Below are 21264 nucleotides of genomic sequence, written 5' to 3'. Positions count from 1 at the left end.
CAGAGTTGGGGGATTCCGAAGAATTCTTCTGAGATACCCAGTTTCTTGGGTTTAGCCGATTAATATTGGAAGTTCATCAAGGGTTTCTCTTCAATAGCAGTACCCTTGACATCACTAACCAAGAAGAACGCCAAGTATTTTTGGAGTCCCGAGTGTCAGAGGAGCTTTGATCAGCTTAAGGAGGCACTTACTTCTGCACCAGTGTTGGCGATGCCAGTGGATCATGAGGAGTTTGTAGTGTATACAGATACGTCTAAGATGGGCTTAGGCGTGGTAAGGTGATCACCTATGAGTCGAGACAGTTGAAGACTCATGAGCAGAACTATCCGATGCATGATTTAGAGCTTGCAGCTTTTGTGTTTGCGCTCAAGATTTGGAGACATTACTTGTATGGTGAGAAGTGAAAAATTTTCACTGATCACAAAAGTCTCAAGCACTTCTTCACTCAGAAGGAGTTGAATATGAGACAGCGCCAGTGGTTGGAATTAGTTAAGGATTATGATTGTGACATTAGCTATCACCCGGGGTAAATCTAATGTAGTGGCCGATTCTTTGAGCCGGAAGACTTCAATGTTATCATGTGTGTCAGTTCAGAAACCTCTACAGACTGAGATTTAGAGGTTTGATTTAAAGATTTACTCCAGTGGGCATGCACCGAGTTTATCTGCATTGATAGTACAGCCGACTCTTCAGGATCGGATTCGGGAAGGGCAGACCACTGATGAGCAGTTGCAGTGCATGAAGCGCAAGGATGAGTCGAAGGGAAGTCTTCTTTATACATTTGATGATGGAATTGTTCGATACAGAGGACGTATGTGGGTGCCGAGTTCTAATCAATTGAGAGCAGACATTATGTCAGAGACACACGCATCTCCGTATTCCATCCATCCCGGGTGTTTGACTTGTCAGCAAGTCAAGGCAGAGCACCAACGACCAGCGGGGTTGCTACGACTGTAGTAACCCGCACCCAATTAAGGTAATTAAGAGGAATAATTAACAAAAGTAAACAATTAGGCTAGAGAAAATTGGAAGCTTTGAAGTGGAGATCGGAGGCTCCGATTGGGATCGGCCATTCCGTTGGCAGCATCGGACGGTCCGATCAGGGCCAAGGCTTACGTCATCCTCTACCTTAGCAAGGTGACATCATGGCTTACGTGCGGATGGGACATCGGACGCTCCAATGTCGGGATTGGATGCTCCAATCATGTACGGACGCTCCGATCGGGGATCAGATGGTTTGATCGCCGTCTATAAATAAAGGTCCCAAGGTTGATTTCTAGGCGCACCAAATTCCTTCTCTCTCTCATTACTCTAGACTTCTAAGTTAGATCTAGGGAAATCTAGGCATCCTATTGAGAATCCGGAAGTAGCAGAGCGATCCAGGTGTCGTAGCAAAGCTGTGGCCTAGTTTTGAGGCAAGCGACAGCAAAGGACTGAAGACGGACGCAGGTATAGCTTTGGATTCCTTAAAATATTTAGGAGTATGAAATAGCTTAGTTAAGGCTTTTAGAGCTTAAATATTGATGCATGGGTATTTGCATTGTAGTCGCAGTAGAGCAGACTCGTATACGTGGGATCTAGACCGGTGTGCTAGGTTTTGATCCGCAGTGTTAGAGGTATGTAAGTACTAACCAAGATAGCCGGCATGAAATATATGCTTATATGTTGCATTCGTATGTGCTATATGTTTTCCGTGATTTACTGCTTTAGCACATGCATGTTTTATACTGGACTACATCTTGTGAGATGTGAGTCATTGACAGTTTCCATAGGGAGCTTGCAACTCATCATGGACTCGAGTCAGGTATTGTCAGTTTCCATGTGAGCCTTGTGTCCTGTTTTGGATTCGGGTTAGGTTTTGGCGAGGCTCAGCCCCTGGTTTTGCTATCACTAGGAGAGACCACGACGGTGGGATTGACGCTATAGTGGTAGGGTGAATATACGATTACCCCCGCAGAGTCGCTCTCTGGCAAGGTGCTATATATTCGATGGTGCCCTGAGCAGACTGTTTTACCCAGGATTTTAAAGTCATTTATGTGCTGCATATTTTTTTATATATAATTGCTTTTGTATTTAGTGTTGTCAATCACGCCCCTGTGTTTGGTGTTCTTGGGATACCTTTTGGCTGGGCAGGTTTGAGGCTAGACGGTCCCGGAGGTTCGCACCAGGAGTGAGGCCGGTGCCGGTGGCAGCAGGGATTTAGTGGTAGTGTTGTGACCCTATGAACTTTAGATTTGGTTGTATAAGTATTATACACTTTTGGTTTATCGTCGGTTGTATTCTGCCGATCAGATTTGTTGTATTTTGAGTTATCCGCTATTCACACTTTTAATATTATTGCATGCGCTTTATTACTCTGATTAGGTAGTGGATCCGGGTAGGGTCGCTATATTTATTGGTATCAGAGCGCATTGCAACTGGGGAAATTAAGCAAAGTGGATTGAAATACTCTTTATTATTGAACAGATGGCAGATTAAGGTGAGAGTCAAGATAATGGAGGCGGTCGATGGGGAGTTTGAGATGGTTGTAGGCAGGAACGGCGCAGGAACCGTGAGGATCGGGATCGTTTCAGTATGCACCGATTCCTTTAGATGAGTCCGAAGCCATTGATAGGTGGCGAGACACCTAGAGTTTCCAAGGACTGGATTGAGCACTTAGAGAACTGCTTTCAACAGTATCAGTGTATTTAGGAGCAGAATATGGAGACGGTGGGTTTCCTACTGGAAGGCAATGCCAAGAAATGGTGGAGAAACATTTCTACACCGATCATAGCAGCCAGAGGAGTTGCTACTTGGACGGAGTTTTGGGCGGCTTTCGAGAATCTATATTTTCCTCCATCCTTAATGCAGTCAAAGGTTAGCAAGTTGTTGAGCTTGCGGCAGGGGTTCATGATTATCGACGAGTACCAGCAGAAGTTCATCGAGATTCTCCCTTATTGTTTGCAGTTTGCTGGTAGCTCTACGACGCAGTACACTCTTTTTCTTCAGGGTCTTAGTCCTGAGATCCATCAGTTGGTTGCAGTGGGTGGCGATCTGACCTATGAGGACTTGGTGAGACATTGTCACCAGGCAGAGGACAGTATTTAAAGGAACAGGTCCATGGGTTCTTCCTCTTCCAGACCAACTAGCTCTTTTGGGCCGAGAGGTCAGTATTTCAAGAAGGAGGAAGGCACTTCTTCTTATTCCTCCTCTGGATCCGGTGGAGTACACTGATTTAGTGGTCAGAAGTGGAACCTTTGTCAGCAGTGCAGGCAGAGACATCCTGCAGGTCAGTGTCCTCGATTGACCAGCGCATGTTTTCAGTGTGGACAGGAGGGCCACATGAAGAGGGACTGCCCTGCTCTGATGGGAGCAGCGAGCGGATCCATAGGCTCTCAGGCGTCAGTGCAGCAGCCGCAGCAGCAGTATCAGCAGCAGCCCTCTCAGTAGCAGTGCCAGCAGTCGCAGCCATCACCGCGATAGACTTCTTCTCGAGGTCATTCTTTTTTACGGCCACGTGTTCAGGGGCAGGTCTTTGCACTGAACCAGAAGCAGGCGGAGGCGGACAGTGATCGAATGATCGCAGGTACCAGTAGTTTGTGTGGTATTTATGCTTATGTATTGATTGACACTGGTGCATCACACTCATTCATCTCAGCACGTTTTGCTAAGAGGTATAGATTACTTTTTATCCCTTTAGACGTGTTGCTAACAATATCGACTCCGATGGGTCAAGTGGTCTTGGCCAAGCGTCTAGTTGTGGGTTGCATTTTTTACTTCGAGAGGAATCAGATTAGTGCTAACCTGATGGTTTTAGCCATGGAGTATTTCGACTATATTATTGGGATTGATCTCCTGACTACTTACAGAGCCATAGTCGATTGTTATCAGCGGTTTGTTTAGTTTCTTCCCGAGGATGGCGAGGCATGGTATTTTTACGGTGGGGGAGTGCGACCCCCGATGCCAGTGGTTTCTGCTCTGAAATCCAGGCATGCTTTAGAGTCCGGCGGGGAAGGCAACCTTTCTAAGCCATCGATGATTCCTTGGAGGGACCACACATCCAAGAAATACCCATAGTCTGTGAGTTTCCCGAATTTTTTCCTGAACAGATTCCAGGATTACCACCAGGGAGGGAGATTGAGTTTGACATTGAGTTAATTCCTGGGACAGCACCGATTTCTAGAGCACCATACCGATTAGCACCCTCTGAGATGAGAGAGTTATAGAAGCAACTTTAAGATCTTCTTGTTAAGGGCTACATTCGGCCGAGTGTTTCTCCATGTGGAGCCCCAGTCCTTTTTGTTAAGAAGAAAGATGGGTCGATGCGTCTTTGCATAGACTATCGACAGCTTAACCAAGCAATGGTGAAGAATAAGTATCCTCTTCCGTGGATAGATGATCTATTTGATCAATTGCAGGGTACTTCCGTTTACTCGAGGATTGATCTGCGGTTGGGATATCATCAGTTAGGAGGATATCTCCAAGACAGCATTTCGTACGCGGTATGGTCACTAAGAATTCTTAGTGATGTCGTTTGCTTTGATGAATGCTCCAGTTGTCTTCATGGATTTTATGAACAGAGTGTTTCGAAACTTTGTGGATAAGTTCATGGTAGTGTTCATCGACGACATCCTTGAATATTCTCGCAGCATGGACGAGCACGATTTCCATCTCCGCACAGTATTGCAGATACTGAGAGAGAGGCAGTTGTATGCTAAGTTGAGCAAGTGTGACTTCTGGATTGACTGAGTTATCTTCCTTGGTCATGTGATTTCACGAGACAGAGTTTCTATTGATCCTATAAAGACGGAAGACATTTTGAATTGGTCGCATCCGACGACAGTCTCAGAGATTCGTAGTTTTCTTGGGATGGCCGGTTACTACCGTAGATTCATGGAGAACTTTTCTCAGATTGCTAAGCCATTAACGCATCTAACAAAGAAGGATGTGTCTTTAGTTTGAAATTAAGAGTGCGAGGAGAGTTTTCACGAGTTGCGATACCGTCTTACTACAGCTCCAGTGTTGGCTCTACCGTCTGGATCAGGTGGCTTTGTAGTTCACACCGATGATTCTCTCCAGGGTTTGGGATGTGTGTTATCGCAGAGAGGTCATGTGATTGCCTATGCCTCTAGGAAATTGAAGACTCATGAGGAGAACTATCCCATACACAATTAGGAGCTTGCAGCCATTGTCTTTGCTCTTAATATATGGCGTCATTATTTGTACGGTGAGATGTTCGAGATCTTCACTGACCATAAGAGTTTGAAATATTTTTTCACTCAGGCAGAGTTGAACATGAGGTAGCGACGCTGGATGTACTTATTGAAGGACTATGATTGCGAGATCAAGTATCGTCCAGGCTTTTCCAATCCAGTTGCGGATTCTCTTAGCTGCAAAGTGTATGCGAGTTCACTTCGTACAAGCTCGGTTTCACGAGTGGTAGAGGAGTGTTGTTACTTGGGTTTTACTTTCCGACATAAGAAGAAACAACAAGGGGTGCGCGTTGCGACAGTACTTTCCAAACCAGCGTTGTATACGCGTATACGTGAGTCGCAGGCCATTGATCCGAAGACGCGGAATTTATCCCGATTGACTCAGGATGGAAATACTTTTGGTTTTCATTTGCAGAATGATGTTCTATTGTGTCTCTCGGGACGTGTGGTAGTTCCTGATGATTCCACACTGAGAGAGGAGATTTTGTCACAGGCTCACTGTAGTAGATTCTCCGTGCATCCAGGTAGCATGAAAATGTACAAGGATGTACGTACTAGGTTCAGGTGGAAAAGGATGAAGCGCAGTGTTTATAAATTTGTGTCTTGGTGCCTTGTGTGTCAGCAGGTCAAGGAAGAATTTCGACGACCCGGTGGATTGCTTCAGAGTTTAGATATTCCTGAGTGGAAGTGGGAGTATGTGACGATGGATTTTATCACCCACTTGCCGATGTCTTCCAGGAATTGTGATGCTATTTGGGTTGTTGTTGATCGATTGTCAAATTTTGCGCATTTCTTATCTTAAAATAGGGACTTTACTTTTGATCGGATGGCACGTCTATACGTGCAAGAGGTTGTTCGTCTGCATGGGATTCCATTGAGCCTTGTCTGCGACAGAGATCCGAGATTTACCTCTAGGTTTTGGGGTAGCTTCCAGCGAGCTCTTGACACTACTCTGAGTCTGAGTACAGCTTAACACCCGGAGACCGATGGGCATAGTGAGAGGACTATTCGTACTCTCGAGGACATGCTTCGAGCATTAGTGATGGATTTTGGATCCACGTGGCATGATCATTTGGCGTTGGTGGAGTTTGCTTATAACAACAGTTACCATCGCAACATTGGCATGACACCATTCGAGGATTTGTATGGACGCCACTGTCGTACGCCTTTGTTTTGGGACGAAGTTGGCGAACGTCAAGTCGAAGGTCCACAAATGATCCAGCAGATGACCGATGCAGTGGAGTTGATCCGTAAGAGAATTAAGGCAGCCAAGGATTGACAGGCAAGCTACGCTAACAATCACCGCAGACCGTTACATTTTGAGGTAGGAGAGCATGTGTTCCTGCGAGTATCACCTTTCCGGAAGGTGATGAGATTTGGACTCAAAGGCAAGTTATCGCCAAGGTTTATCGGTCCGTTCGAGATTCTTGAGAAAGTTGGAGACGTGGCTTATCGTCTAGCTTTGCCACCGTATCTTTCCAATATCCATGATGTGTTTCACGTATCCTTGCTGAGGCAGTATGTGGCAGATGAGTCGCACATCTTGCATCCGACTGAGGTGCAATTAGATCAGGATCTGTCCTATGTTGAAAGACCTCTCAGGATTCTTGATAGGAAGGACAAGGTGCTTTGCAACAAGCGCATACCTCTAGTGATGGTGCAGTGGCAGCGTAGGAGAACTAAAGAAGCTACTTGGGAGCTGGAGAGCTGGATGCGAGCTGAGCATCCAGAACTGTTTTGATGTTTTGTACTTTTCTTTGTAAGAAAGATTTGTACTTTGTATTTTTCAATTGTAATAAAGAACATTGTTTGGAACTCGTTTGTTTTTCCTCAAGACTTAAAATTTCGAGGACGAAATTTCTTAAGTGGGGGAGAATATAGTAACCCGCACCCAATTAAGGTAATTAAGAGGAATAATTAAAAAAAGTAAACAATTGGGCCAGAGTAAATCGGACGCTCCGAAGTGGAGATCGGAGGCTCCGATCAGGATCGGACGTTCTGTCGGCAGCATCAGACGGTCCGATCAGGGCCAGGGCTTATGTCATCCTCTACGTCAGCAAGGTGACATCATGGATTACGTGCAAATGGGACATCGGACGCTCCAATCAGGGATCGGACGGTCCGATCGCCGTCTATAAATAGAGGTGCCGAGGTTCATTTCTAGGCGCACCAAATTCCTTCACTCTCTCATTTTTCCTTCTAACTTAGATCTAGGGAAATCTAGGCGTCCTATTGGGAATCCGAAAGTAGCGGAGCGATCCAAGCGTTGTAGCGGAGCTGTGGCCTAGTTTTGAGGCAAGCGACAGCAAAGGGCTGACGACGGACGCATGTATAGCTTTGGCTATCTAAAAATATTTAGGAGTATGAAATAGCTTAGTTAAGGCTTTTAGAGCTTAAATATTGATGCATGGGTATTTGCATTGTAGTCGCAGTAGAGCAGACTTGTATACGTGGGATCTAGACCGGTGTGCTAGGTTTCGATCCGCAGTGTTAGAGGTATGTAAGTACTAACCAAGAAAGACGGCATGAAATATATGCTTATATGTTGCATTCGTATGTGCTATATGTTTTCCGTGATTTACTGCTTTAGCACATGCATGTTTTATACTGGACTGCATCTTGTTAGATGTGAGTCATTGACAGTTTCCATAGGGTGCTTGTAACTTATCGTGGAATCGAGTCAGGTATTGTAAGTTTATATGTGAGCCTTGTGTCCTGTTTTGGATTCGGATCAGGTTTTTGGGAGGCTCAGCCCCTGGTTTTGCTATTACTAGGAGTGACCACGATGGTGGGATTGACGCTATAGTGTTAGGGTGAATATACGAGTACCCCCGTGGAGTCGCTCTCTGGCAAGGTGTTGTATATTCGGTGGCGCTCTGAGCAGACTGTTTTACCCAGGATTTTAAAGTCATTTATGTGATGCATATTTGTTTATATATCATTGATTTCGTATTGAGCGTTGTCGCTAAAGCCCCTGTGTTTTGTGTTCTTGGCATACCTTGTGGCAGGGAAGGTTTGAGGCTAGACGGTCCCAGAGGTTCGCACCAAGAGTGAGGTCGGTGCCGATGGCAGCATGGATTTAGTGGTAGGGCTGTGACCCTATGAAATTTCGATTTGGTTGTATAAGTATTATACACTTTTGGTTTATCGTCGGTTGTATTCTTCCGATCAGATTTGTTGTATTTTGAGTTATCCGTTATTCATGCTTTTAATATTATTGCATGCACTTTATTACTCTGATTAGGTAGTGAATCCGTGTAGGATCGCTACAACGACCACTTCCCATTCTGGAGTGGAAATGGGAGAATATCTCTATGGATTTTGTAGTTGGACTGCCGAGGAGTGCCAGAGGATCGACAGCAATTTGGGTGATTGTCAATCCACTCACCAAATCTACGCATTTTCTGCCAGTGAGGGATACTTTTACTATGTCTCAGTTCGCAGAGCTTTATATCAAGGAGATAGTCAGACTTCACAGTATTCCAGTTTCCATCATGTCAGACCGAGATCCGAGGTTGACTTCTGCATTTTTGATGAGTCTGCATACAACTTTGGAGACTAAGTTACTGTTTAGTGCTGCATTTCATCCTCAGACAGATAGTCACATGGAGAGGGTGATTTAGACACTTGAAGATATGTTGAGGGCGTGTGTGATCGACTTCCAGGGCTCGTGGGAGTCGATATTGCCTTTAGTGGAGTTTACCTATAACAATAGTTTTTAGACGTTTAGAGATATGGCTCGATACAAGGCTCTCTACGGGAGTTGGTGTAGATCTCTTATTCATTGGGATGAGGTTGGAGAGAGGGTTCTTCTAGGACCTGAGCTGGTACAGCAGACAACAGATATTGTGACTCATATTTGAGAGCGGATGAGGACTGCACAGAGTCGTCAGAAGATTTATGCTGATCGACGAGACCTTGAGTTTGCCGTGGGAGATCATGTGTTTTTGAAGTTCTCGTCTATGAAGGGCGTGATGCGTTTTGGTAGGAGAGGCAAGCTCAACCCGAGGTATATTGGTCCGTTCGGGATTTTGGAGAGGATTGACACGTTGGCCTACCGTTTGGTACTACCACCGAGCCTTACGGCAGTCCACAACGTGTTTCGCATATCTATGCTTCGGAGGTATGTTTCTAATCCGTCGCATGTTTTGGATTTCGAGCCTCTACAGCTGACGCCAGAGCTAGAATTTGAGGAGAGGCCCGTTCGAGACTTAGCTCGTGAGGAAAGGAGGCTTAGGACGCGGTCTATTCCGATGGACAAGTTCCAGTGGCTGAATCATTCCGATGAGGAAGCTACTTGGGAGACCGAGGCCGACATGAAGACTCAATACCCGGAGTTATTCGGTACGTAACTTAATTTCGAGGACGAAATTCAATTTAAGGGGGGGTGAGTTGTAACGCCCAAAATTTTCTTAGGTGATTTCGCATGCATAACTAGGAAAATAATTAAATAAAAATTTTGGAAAAATGGGTTAAATGACTTTATGTGAATTATGTTATTTATGTGCATGATTTAAATATTATTTTTAGCATTTAACCCACATTTATTTTATTTATGGAATTTTTAGAAATAATGTTTTTCGATCACTTAGACAGGATCGTGGATGAACGAGGTATAGAAATTTTATTCCAAATATTTTTATGAGAATTTTTTTAGCCTTAAAATATTATTTTAAGGTATTATTTTCAAAAAATAGTAGTTTATATAAATATATGGAACCAATTTTCACTAAAATAAGTTATTTTAAAAACTTTTAAGGGGCTTTTAAAATTATATAAATATATATTACGAAAATATCTCATAAATAAATTAATTTTAAGAGCTATATTTTATATTAAACATGATATATATTTTCCTAAAAATTTAATTAATGATTAAATAAGTAGATATTATATAATTAGCCTTAATTCATCTTCTTCTTCACGTTGAATACCTTAGCCGCCATCTACCCCAGCTCCCTCACATTTTCAGCAGAAAACTCACATCACACATGAGCACTTTGAAGATGTAATCGAAGTTTTGAAGCCAGTTCGTCCCGATGATCACCGTACACGTCATATTCACGTTTTTGGCTTCAAAAACATACAAGGCACGTTTGAATTCTCTCCTTTGCCACCATTTAGGTTATATATTCCGATTTTATCATGAAATCTCTTATTTAACGTTCTATAATTTATTTGCATGAATTTTATGTAATTGTTTACAAGCTGCTCCTTATTTTCATGTATGATGCTCATGTTTTCTGATCTGGATCGGCTAGGGTCTGCTGGCTCATGATACTAGGGTGTGTTAGGGTCCCTAAAGTTGAACCAAGGTAGGGTTAGGAGCTGGGAAAGAGCAGGTCGAACAGGATCAAGGTTGGGGCTGTGCAGGTGGCAGATTGAGAAGTTTTAGAAAAATGGTTCGTTCTTGGTCCACAGGGCGAGTATAGGCCTAGTTCTAGTTGGGTTAGAACCGAAAGACAGAGAGAAAGGTATTTCAGGTGGTGCTCTAGCCAGTGGTGGTCGAATCGGGGCGGCTGAACGGCCTGAATTCGGGGGTAGTGTTCTGCACGCGAGCAGATTATAGGGTGAGGAAGAAGGGGCTGTTTTTGGGTCCTTAGGTGTAGTTAGGGGCTGGGGTTGGTCTCGTTGGAACCGCCTGGATTTGGGCTAGGTTTGGGGGGTGGCCCTCCATCGTGTGGTGGCCGGATTCTGGCGGCCTAAGCCATGAAGTGGCTGTGGTCGAGGGTAAAGGGGTTGCTCGCATAGGTTTCTGAATTTTTGGGTTTTGGCAGGCCGGACTTGGGTTTTCGGATCCGGGTCAGGTTTAATATGTCACGGGTCAAGTTAGTTGGGTCCGCGTTGTGTTAGTTGGGCTCGGGTATTTTATTTTTAAATTAATAAATTAATTATTAGTTTAAGAGTGTTTAATGGGCTTAGTCTAAGTAATTTAATTATCTGGGCTACATGGGTTTTAATTATTTGGGCTTAAATATTTAATTAAGTAAGTTCATTAATTTTTATGGGCCTAGGACCCATGGAAATTATTGGGCCATTTTTGGTGTTTTGGGCCCATTGGGCCAGTCTAGAAGTTATTGGGCCTAAGTCTGAGTTAACAGCAGCCTGAACCAAGCCATTAAAAATATGCATGGTCCGTAAATATATGTTTAATTATTACACTAATATTTTTAATTATGAAAAAAATATTATTTTTATATTTATTTTATTAATTAATTAAATATATATTTACGGACAATATTTTTATGAAAATAAAATCATGAAGAATTTTTATGTATGTGCATGATGATATATGTATATGTGTGATGCTGGGCATGAAAAATATTTTAAGGGACTTGAAGTGGGTGTGTGACAACCTACAGGATTGGGAATGAGATGCCTAGGCCCGGAGCCCTTTTCATATGACATGAGACTGTGGGTCGGGATACTGGGGCCTGATTGCCTTTCCATACGACTATGATTATGATAGCCTATGGGGCCCGAAGCCCTTTCCTACGCTCTAGTCTTTATTTCAGTGATTTTTGAATATTATTACATTTTTCGCACAAGTTTTATGATTTATTTATGAGTTTATGGATTTTAGGTGAAGGATTTTAATAGAGTGGGTTGGACATTTTTATGCATGGATTTATGATTATTATAAGGATGTTTACTTGCATGCAAAATATTGAGATTTTTTTACGTAGAATATTTTTATGGAAATTTATTTAAGTTTAAAAATATTTATGGATGTATTTAATAAATATATATGTATACACGATTTTATGAATATATATTATTAAATATTTAGTTATTATTTTAATAAAAAAAATTAGTAGTAGTAGGATCGAGTCGTTTCAGTTCGGAGCCTCCGTACTCCGATCGGATCGTTCGAACTCCTTCGGAGCTTCCGATCCTCCGATCTTAGCTTCCGAACCCTCCCTAGTTCGGACCCTCCGATCCCTTACTTTTGACCGTCCGAACTTAGGAAAAATCCCCGGCTATTACTCGACGTTCTGAGTTTGATTACCAATTCTCTAATCACGTTTACTTCCAAATTAAATTAATTAATTGTGATTAATCCCTTAATCACTTTATATTGGATACGGGTCACTACAAGATTCTTAGAACCTTCCAGGGTGCAAGTTTTGCTGCATTATTCCAGACAACAAATCGTGGTTCACGTGTAGGAGTTCGTGCACTTCGTGAGTAAATTGTCGAACATATTCTCTCAAGCTTTCTCCTTCTTTCTGAATGATTGTGAATATGTATGCTACTGTTTTTGGGTATTTCTTGTTAATAGAGAATTACTGGACGAAGCGTTTGGTGAGTTGCTCCAAGTTGGCGATGGATCCAGACGACATCTTATTGAACAATGAGAGTGCTCGTATTGATAAAGTTGTTCGGAATATTTTGTAGTATACATCGTCTGTTTTTTCATACAAATCTGTTTTTGCATAGAACTTGTCAATATGATCTTGAGGGTCACTGGTTCCATCACACTCATGTAGGCTGGAGATTTTGACTCCCGTAGGTAATGCTTCAGATAGGATGACGTTGATAGAGGTACTCCGACACGCAGGCAGAATTGCTGATGAATATTCTCCGTTGATATCTGTGCGAGACCCATATCCTAGGGTTGGATTGGTGGCTTTGTCTTCCTCGGAGTGGTCACGAACCATGAGGCTACTTGGTTCGCCTTCTTTGCGAGTTTTCTTTTTCTTAGTCCTTTTGGGATTTTTGTCATTTGTTTTTTATGCGGTTTTCTTTGAGTCTTTGTTACCGAGGTCATGAGATGAGGAGCCTTCACTTTAAGATCTCTTGTCGGTGCTTCGGCGTTGAAGGGATGCCACGAACTGGATGAAATATGCATTCTCAATTATGCAGCGAACAAGTTCCCACAGACGGCTCCAAGCTGATGTAGCCAAAAATTGATATTACCCGATTGAAGAAATCTAGGTAATTTGTGGATATCCGGTTGGTCAGATTAATACTTGAACAGTTCCAGATAAAAAACTTCGTGGGCTGTTACCTGCATAACAAAGCAAAGTGAGTGGTGCCGGAGGTTGACCTGCGAAGACACTCCGACGTTCAAGTCAGTATTTGCCCAATAAAAGTTCTAGAGAACTAGAGCATGTGAATATAGAGAGTGTACCTGAAAAATAAGAGGATCTGAGCTATTTATAGATAGTCGGAGAGTTTAATGAGCTTGAATCTCTTATGAGCTTTTAGAAATTTATGGCTCTTGATAAAATGTTCAAATAAATAACTAAATAATATGAGAATCAAATGGATTGAGTCACTGAGTTTGGACTCGGGAGAAAGTCAAATTGGATCATAACACTTCAAACTTATTATCTATTATATTCTATTCTATTCTATTTTGTTATAGTTGATGGGTTGATACTTTGATATGAGTAAAACTCTTTTTTCTTTTTTGTTAACATTTAGGCAGTGTTTGGTAGCCATGATAAAGTGAGATTGTGGGTGAGTTATATTGTTATCCATTGTTTGGTAACATTTTTACTAATACAGCCCAATCCATTTGAGCAAAAGATAAAGTGATACTATGGTTGGTTTAGTAAACTCTTCTCACACCCTAGTATAAGTCATCCATGTCTTTATCACTTTCAAAAATTCCAATTATACCCTTTTCTCTCTAACCAATAAACCACATTGTTCATAATTTTATTTTATTTTAATTTTTTTCTCAAATAATATAACTAAGAATAATATGAAGAATAAAATTAATAATAATAAAAAAATTACGAATATTTATGTATTAACAATAAGAATGAAACAATATTAAATAAAGAATAAGAGTGAAAATAATGGTAATCATAAATAAAAATAAATTACTGTGAAATGATCATTTCATAATACGGAACAAATTTATTATTAATAATAAATAAATAAATGAAATATAATAACAAGAATAACGTGTAATAATAAATAATAATACTAACAATATTATTATTAATTAATTAATATTATAATTAAGAATAATAATAAATAATAATACTAACAATATTTTTAATTATTTACTTGATAAGAAACAATAAGAATTAAATCATAAAATAAGAAACTATTTATACTAAACATTATTATATCAAGATAATGTTTTTTTAAATCAGTATATATATATAATATTATTTTTATTTTTTTAAAATCAATATATATATATATATTATATAATTTTCTTAACTTTAATATTATTGATCTTATTATTGACTATTAATATATTTATTTTAACTATTGGTTTTTATTAAATATATTACCAATATTATTATTCTTATTATTAATAATTTATCTATTTATTATTCTTAATAATAATATTGTTAGTATTATTATGTATTATCAACATATTCAATAATAATCAATATAGTTAATAGTAATAATTGTAATTAGCAATTAATATTATTATTAATATGTTGATAATAAATAATAATACTAACAATATTATTATTATTAATTAATATTATATTATTATTAAGAATAATAAATAGATAATTTATTAATAATTAATTTTTTTTTGTTATAGTTATTTTTTTACCATAAAATTATTATTTTTTATTATTGTTATTATGGAAAAAATATTATAAGTAAATTAATTAATAAAATTTTATGTAATATTATTATTTTATTAATATACATGAATTGATGTTTATTTAAATAATTAGTTGAGTAGTTGAGTATTATATAATGAAATTTCCAAATATATGCATTAGGTGGGATATATACAAAAATAAGTTGGGAAAATCAATATACAAAAAGGGTATTTTTATTATTGTATTGGAATACATACAATTTATCCTTCAATTTAAAACGCTACCAAACAACACACATTTTGTCACTTTACATTAATTATTCACATTTTTCATTGTTTTATCATTATAATTATCTATTCTTCAGTTATGCCATCACACGAACCAAAATAACCAGCAAAGAGAATACAAGTTATCACGAGGAGTCCAGAATGGGATTGTTCACCTAAAAGTGGTAGTTATAACATACAAGTTCTTGTTTAGTCATTCCATTAACATCTATCTGTATATGCAGTAGGGACGACAAGTCAAGAATGGGATTGTTCACCTATACAGTAACCGGCGGCGCGTTCATTCTTGTCGGCGCGTGGGATTCGATCTTATCTGCCACTGAAGCTTTTGTAGAGAGCCCTTCATCGGCATCGGCATCGGCATCCTCATCCCAATCGTCTCCCTCTCCGCTGCAAGGTATCACGACGAAGACGGCAACGTTTTCATCGACGATAACTTTCGTATCGATCTCCTTTCTTTCTATCCTCGTTACAATTAACTCTTTGATCTCATTATTCGACGCTAAAAAGGCTGGAGATAACACGGGTTTTGCCTTACAGTCCGAAGTAATCACAATTTCCATTGTCCTTCTGCTTTACTCTGGTTTAGGAATTTTGACCAACGCTAGAGATTCGTTTAGATTTCCCTCAGATTTACTCAATCTAATCTATGCATTTGCTTTTGGAGAAGAGTTCTTCCTGTTTTATAGCCGGAGTAAGGATCCGAGTGGGATTGAAAACCGGTACTACGATCTTTTTCTGGTGCCCATTGCAATATGTTTGTTTTCCACTATCATTCAATTGAAGAACCCTAATTCACTTTACCCTCGATTAAGCCGTGGCATTGGGTTGGTTTTACAAGGAATGTGGATTCTGCAAATGGGTTTTTCGTTTCATTCCAATTTGATAGCAAATGGATGTGCATTGCACGCAAAGAGTCGGGGAAATTATACTATCAAATGTAAAGGGCACCCCGAGTACCATCGTGGCCGTGCAATAGCCACATTACAGTTTAACTGTCATCTGGCCATTCTTGTGACTTTGCTTGTTACTGTATACTCCTTTATTTGTAAGAAGAATGGGATTAGCCGTGAGTTTGTGCGGTATAAACCACTTGGAGATGGAGGAGAAATGCATATGGATTGTCGGTCTCAATTCACTTTGGATTCGGATGACGATGTCGACGGAGAGGTGATTAAAGAGGCAAGGAGCATAGAGATGCAGAAGGCTAATTCAGAGTCAGTCGTTAACGGTCATCCTCTTCCTCTTTGAGGTGATTCAATTTCGAAGTCACTATTTAGATTTATACTTCCATGTGTCCTTGTGCATTTTGTTTTAGAAAAGAAGCATTCAGAGGAATACTCGTGGAACATTAAACATATTATCAATGTGTTTCCGATTGTTTTAAATTTTAATGAGGTTACGGAGTAATGTAAATTGAACTGTCTTTCATCGCTCATATTGGTATTTAAATTGTTATTTTGCTCTCTACAAATTTTTTGAAGTCTACATGTCCATGGCAATTCGCTATCTTTGTGGCAGCTTGGCTCGGGTTTTTTTTTTTTTTTTGGCTCGTTTTTTATCTGCATCCCCACCATTAGGAGTTTTTATTATTGAAATGTGCCGATGGGAGTATAGGAGTGTGAATAGGACGGTCACCTGAATATAGTTGTATGGTTAAAGCAAAGATAGTGTGCCAAAACATTGATCCTGGAGCATGCGACAATATGCACGTAGATGATCTATATTTATCCGTCGCTTTAGAGATCCTTTTGTTCTAAAGACGAGGTTGATGTGTATTTTTCCTGTACCATGCTTCTTATGTTGTAATAACATATAACGATCCTTCTGTTCGAAGACACCCACAACTACAAAGATTCGCTGGTCAATTTCATGTTCATTTTCTGAAAAATTTACAGAAAATCACAAAACTTAGTAAACTTATAGCACTCGACAGTGCCAAGAACCAGTAGTAATAATCCAACCTAGCTTCGGCCATATCATCAGAGAACCAGCTATTTTTTCCGTCTCCAGAAATTGTCAAATGCTCAATTACAGAGATAAGAAGTGCACTCAAGAAACTTCCTACTCCGAAAACACTTGTATTCAGAGCCATACCCACAGTTCTCATTCTTGCGGGAACCTCACAGTAGAAAAACTCTTGCATCCCAACAACAGTGAATATATCAGATATCCCCAACAATATATACTGAGGAAGCAGCCAAAAGATGCTGAATTGCAACTCTTCAGATTCTGTTTCCCTGTTTTTACTGACCTCGAGTCTCCTCTTCTCGGTTATAGCAGCAACTATCATTGCCACAACTGACAAAACCATCCCGATTCCAATTCTCTGGAATATGGTGATCCCTTTTTCGTTTCTTGTCAATGTACGTACTAGAGGGATGAAGTATGTATCATACAAGGGCATCAGAAGTATTATAGCCATGGTAATTGCACTCTGCAGGGCAGCAGGGGGAATCTTGAATTCGGTTCCGATGTTTCTCTTCATTGACATACCCTGTTTGGTGAAAAAGGTCGACGGCTGTTGGAAAATCACAGCAAACATTAGAAGCATTAACCAAACTGGCAGCAGTCGCAGAACTATATTCACAGCTTCAAGTAATTGCATGCTTTCATCTGGTTTTTCCTTAAAGCCCTGAACTTCTTGATCAGAGTCTTCATTACAGAGTTCTTTACCTTGAAGTCTAAGAACGCAAAATCTACTCATTAGCACTTTATCATCAGCAAATCCCAGAAAAAGAAGCAATAAAAGTTTTAAAATAATTCATAAAATCGCTTACTCTAACTCAACCAAAGTGTACTCTTTACTAGGCAAACACCTCCCACAACGGATCATCTTTGAGAAAAGAGCTTTAGCTCCAACGACAATGTCTTCGAGCTTCCCATCCATGATCCTACCCTGCTTGTGCATATAGCACCGGTTGCCACAAAGAAACATGAGAATGGAAATCATCATAGCAAGAGTAGGAATAGAGAATCCGAGTCCCCAGCCAAACGTGTCTTGGATGTAAGACATAACCGCGACGCCTAGTAGGCTGCCACAGCAAACTCCAAAATACCACCATTGAAAAAACAAGCTCTTCTTGTCTGAATTTTGATCGTCGTTATTAGTACAAAATAACTCATCTTCATTTTGCTCTGCTCCGAAAGCTTGCAGGGAAGGGTTATAACCCCCTTGTCCGAGTGAAATCATATAAAGAGACAAGGACAGGGATGAAACTGAGCCTGGTTTGTTTGAATGAATCCAAGGCCATGTTAATGTTCTTGATGTTAATGCTACAAGCCCCTAATAAACATTTAACACTTAATAATTATTGTGTTGGTTCCATTTATCATATCTTTAGTAGGAGAAATCAATATCAATAACGAATTACATGATCTACAATCATCATAGTTCTAGAATTAAAAAAAAAATAAAAATAAAATATATATATATACACTGATACCGCACTAACCGCAGCATAGAGAAGCGAAGAAGCTAAAATAGTGGCGTATCTGTCCCAGTAGGAATCGGCCAGCGTCGCCACCAAGAGTGGCAGCATCCACGTAAATCCAACCCAACTATTCACATATTTTGCGGCCGATGAATTATTCATTTCCATAACATCCGTCAGGTAGCACACCAAATTCGAAGCCACCCCTTTGAACGCAAATCTCTCCATTCCAGCTATCACTGTACGTAATTTAATCTTTCAACTTCATTAATTTCAAAACCAAACCCACCACAAAATATATATTCCATCATGTATCAGTACAATATTATATATATATATATATATATATATATTTGAAACTAAAACAAATTAAACAAATAAATAAATTATACAGAAGCCTGTCTGTTTCTCTCTACCAAACATTATGTATGAATTCAAGCCATCATTAAAAACATGCATGTTAGGAGACGGACTCAACAGCAAAATGAATAACCCGACAACAAATAACGATATTAATAATAATAAAAATAAATGAAGGTGGCAATCGAATGTGACAGAGTTACCTATGAGGAGTGTGCATGGTTTGCTGAGTGCCATTGGCGATGACTTCAATTTGTTGGCTGAAACATTATATATATATATATATATATTTATTTATTTATTTATGAACCATAGATCATAGCTAGCTAGCGCGTATGGGGAGGATGGAAGATATATCGATCGAATAAAATAATTTGTTGGATGGAAGATACATCGATCGAAGGAATTCACTCAAATTGGAAAACAAAACATAAAAAGAATTGGATTACCTTTTGTTCGATTAATGGTACACTAGACAAACCACTCATTAAAATCAGCGGTAGTCTAAATATTATCTGAGTTTTTTTTTTAATTTTAAATTTTTTAAAAAGAAGGTGGTTTAATGGAATGCACTGGAGACGGTGTGGACATGTGTTCAAATGCATGAGTGCCAACTACGTATCTTGAGAAAATTATAACAAATTCTTAAAATGGATCAATATTAATTGTAATAAAATCGAGTTATTTGCATCAAATATCCATGTAAAATATTGAAAATGCACACTTTTCCCCTATTAAAATTTTAATAAGCATCTTTAACCCTGACCTGCCCCTTTATATGAGCGATTGTTGCACACGCATTTTTCATGCGACTGAACAAATATTTTGATTTTTTTTGGCACCAAATACCTCTGTGAAGTATTAAAATTGTATATTTGACCCATGAGAGTATAATTTTTAAATCTTTTCAATCCATAAGATCCAATTTTAAAATATTTATCAAACATTAACATTTTATGAATTTTTTTATTTTAAATTTATTATTATTAATTAATTTGTTTCTAAAAAAATATTGTTACTTTATTTTGATATCATTATTTTATCAAATTTACTTTGTACTTCCATCTTTTCATTAAATATGCATTCATAAACAATGATTTAAATACGTAAAAGTATCAAATATTAAACTAATTAAAATGATAAGTTCAAACATATTAATTTTTCGATTTAGGACTATATAATATCGAACCAAAATCTAAATTTTTGAAAAGATGCATTGCACAATTTGCAATAAATAATAAAAAAATAAAATGACTATATATAGATAAAATTTACTATTAATTTTATATTTAATTGAATAAAATAATATTTTTAATTAAATAACTAAGAAAAATATTAGTTATTTTATCTTAGTATTAGTTATACAAAAAATATATTTTATTAGTAAATTTTATCATTATATAACTACTTTATTTTTTTATTATTTAATGCAAATTGTGCAATACATATTCTCGAAAAATTTAGATTTTGGTTCACACATATATATTCTTAAATTAAAAAAGTAATATGCATGAACTTATCATGTTGGTTCAATATTTTGGTACGTTAGGTATTTAAATCCTTGTTTATGAATACATATTTAATGGAGAAATTGGAAACACGAAATGATTTATCAAGATAAAGTAATAATATTTTTTTAGAAAAAAATTAATTAATAATAATAAATTTAAAATAAAAATAAAATTCATAAAATATAAATTCTTGATAAATATTTTATAATTGCATCTTATGGGTTGAATAAATTTAAAAATTATACTCTCAAGTGGTCAAATATGTAATTTTAATATTTCACAGGAGTATTTGGTGCCAAATAAAATCAAAATATTGACCCAATCGCATGAGGGGCGCGTGCGCAATAATCGCTCATATGAAGGGGCGCGTGTGTTAATTTTATAAAAGGTCAAAGTTAAAGATGCCAATTAAAATTTCACATGAGAGAAATGTGCATATTTCAATATTTCACAGGGGTATTTAGTGTAAATAACTCTGTATAAATCATACATAACGGCCGGAAATAATTTTGAAAATATCATGCAAAAAATTTCAGGTGATTCTAATTTTTTATACATTTGTACATTTTCGATTGTTAGAAACAAAATTACATAGAGATAAGAAGGTTTAGCAAGGATAGGGCAACTCCTTTCCACCACCACTAACAATTGGCGTAATTTTATAGTCATTTGTGATCATCAGGTCATCATAATTAACCATTATATTAGTTGTATTCAAGAAACTCCATAGGATGAAAAATATTTTATTTTATGTATATTCTGTAAAATAATAATAATAATAATAATAATAATAATAATAAATAATAATAATAATAATTGTATATATCTTTCAATCTATACCACTAATCTAGGAAGAAACCCATTTTGTTGAAGTTTTTTCCGTAGTTCTAATATGGAAAATTGTTCACGCACGTTACTTTCCATAATTAAAGTTAAATAATATAAAATGTTAA

At 38.3% G+C, this 21264-nt stretch overlaps 2 protein-coding genes across 2 annotated transcripts; one reads left to right on the top strand and one right to left on the bottom strand.

The window, feature by feature from the left end:
• Positions 1–15133: 15133 nt before the first annotated feature.
• Positions 15134–16444, top strand: LOC140892497 (uncharacterized). The gene has a single exon (XM_073301417.1). It carries the CDS (start codon positions 15250–15252, stop codon positions 16255–16257), a length of 1008 nt encoding a protein of 335 aa, XP_073157518.1. The 5' UTR covers positions 15134–15249; the 3' UTR covers positions 16258–16444.
• A 415-nt stretch (positions 16445–16859) lies between these two features.
• LOC140892586 (protein NRT1/ PTR FAMILY 5.8-like) lies at positions 16860–19122 on the bottom strand. Its single transcript, XM_073301530.1, has 4 exons — positions 19004–19122; positions 18462–18679; positions 17787–18292; positions 16860–17690 (listed from the first exon to the last, which is right to left on the bottom strand). The coding sequence occupies exons 1-4, from the start codon at positions 19035–19037 to the stop codon at positions 16883–16885; spliced, it is 1566 nt and encodes a 521-aa protein (XP_073157631.1). The 5' UTR covers positions 19038–19122; the 3' UTR covers positions 16860–16882.
• Between the last annotated feature and the right edge of the window lie 2142 nt (positions 19123–21264).

Source organism: Henckelia pumila, chromosome 3, assembly GCF_033568475.1.
Source record: "Henckelia pumila isolate YLH828 chromosome 3, ASM3356847v2, whole genome shotgun sequence".
NCBI lineage: Eukaryota > Viridiplantae > Streptophyta > Magnoliopsida > Lamiales > Gesneriaceae > Henckelia > Henckelia pumila.
Note: the sequence above shows the minus strand (reverse complement) of the source record. Positions and strands in the feature narration are given on the sequence as shown.

Coding starts and splice junctions, on each gene's coding strand:
- LOC140892497 (XM_073301417.1), top strand. CDS start 15,250: ATGGGATTGTTCACCTATACAGTAACCGGCGGCGCGTTCATTCTTGTC.
- LOC140892586 (XM_073301530.1), bottom strand. CDS start 19,037: ATGGCACTCAGCAAACCATGCACACTCCTCATAG. Junction 18,680..19,003: donor ACCATGCACACTCCTCATAG/GTAACTCTGTCA, acceptor AATTACGTACAG/TGATAGCTGGAATGGAGAGA. Junction 18,293..18,461: donor CTTCGCTTCTCTATGCTGCG/GTTAGTGCGGTA, acceptor AATGTTTATTAG/GGGCTTGTAGCATTAACATC.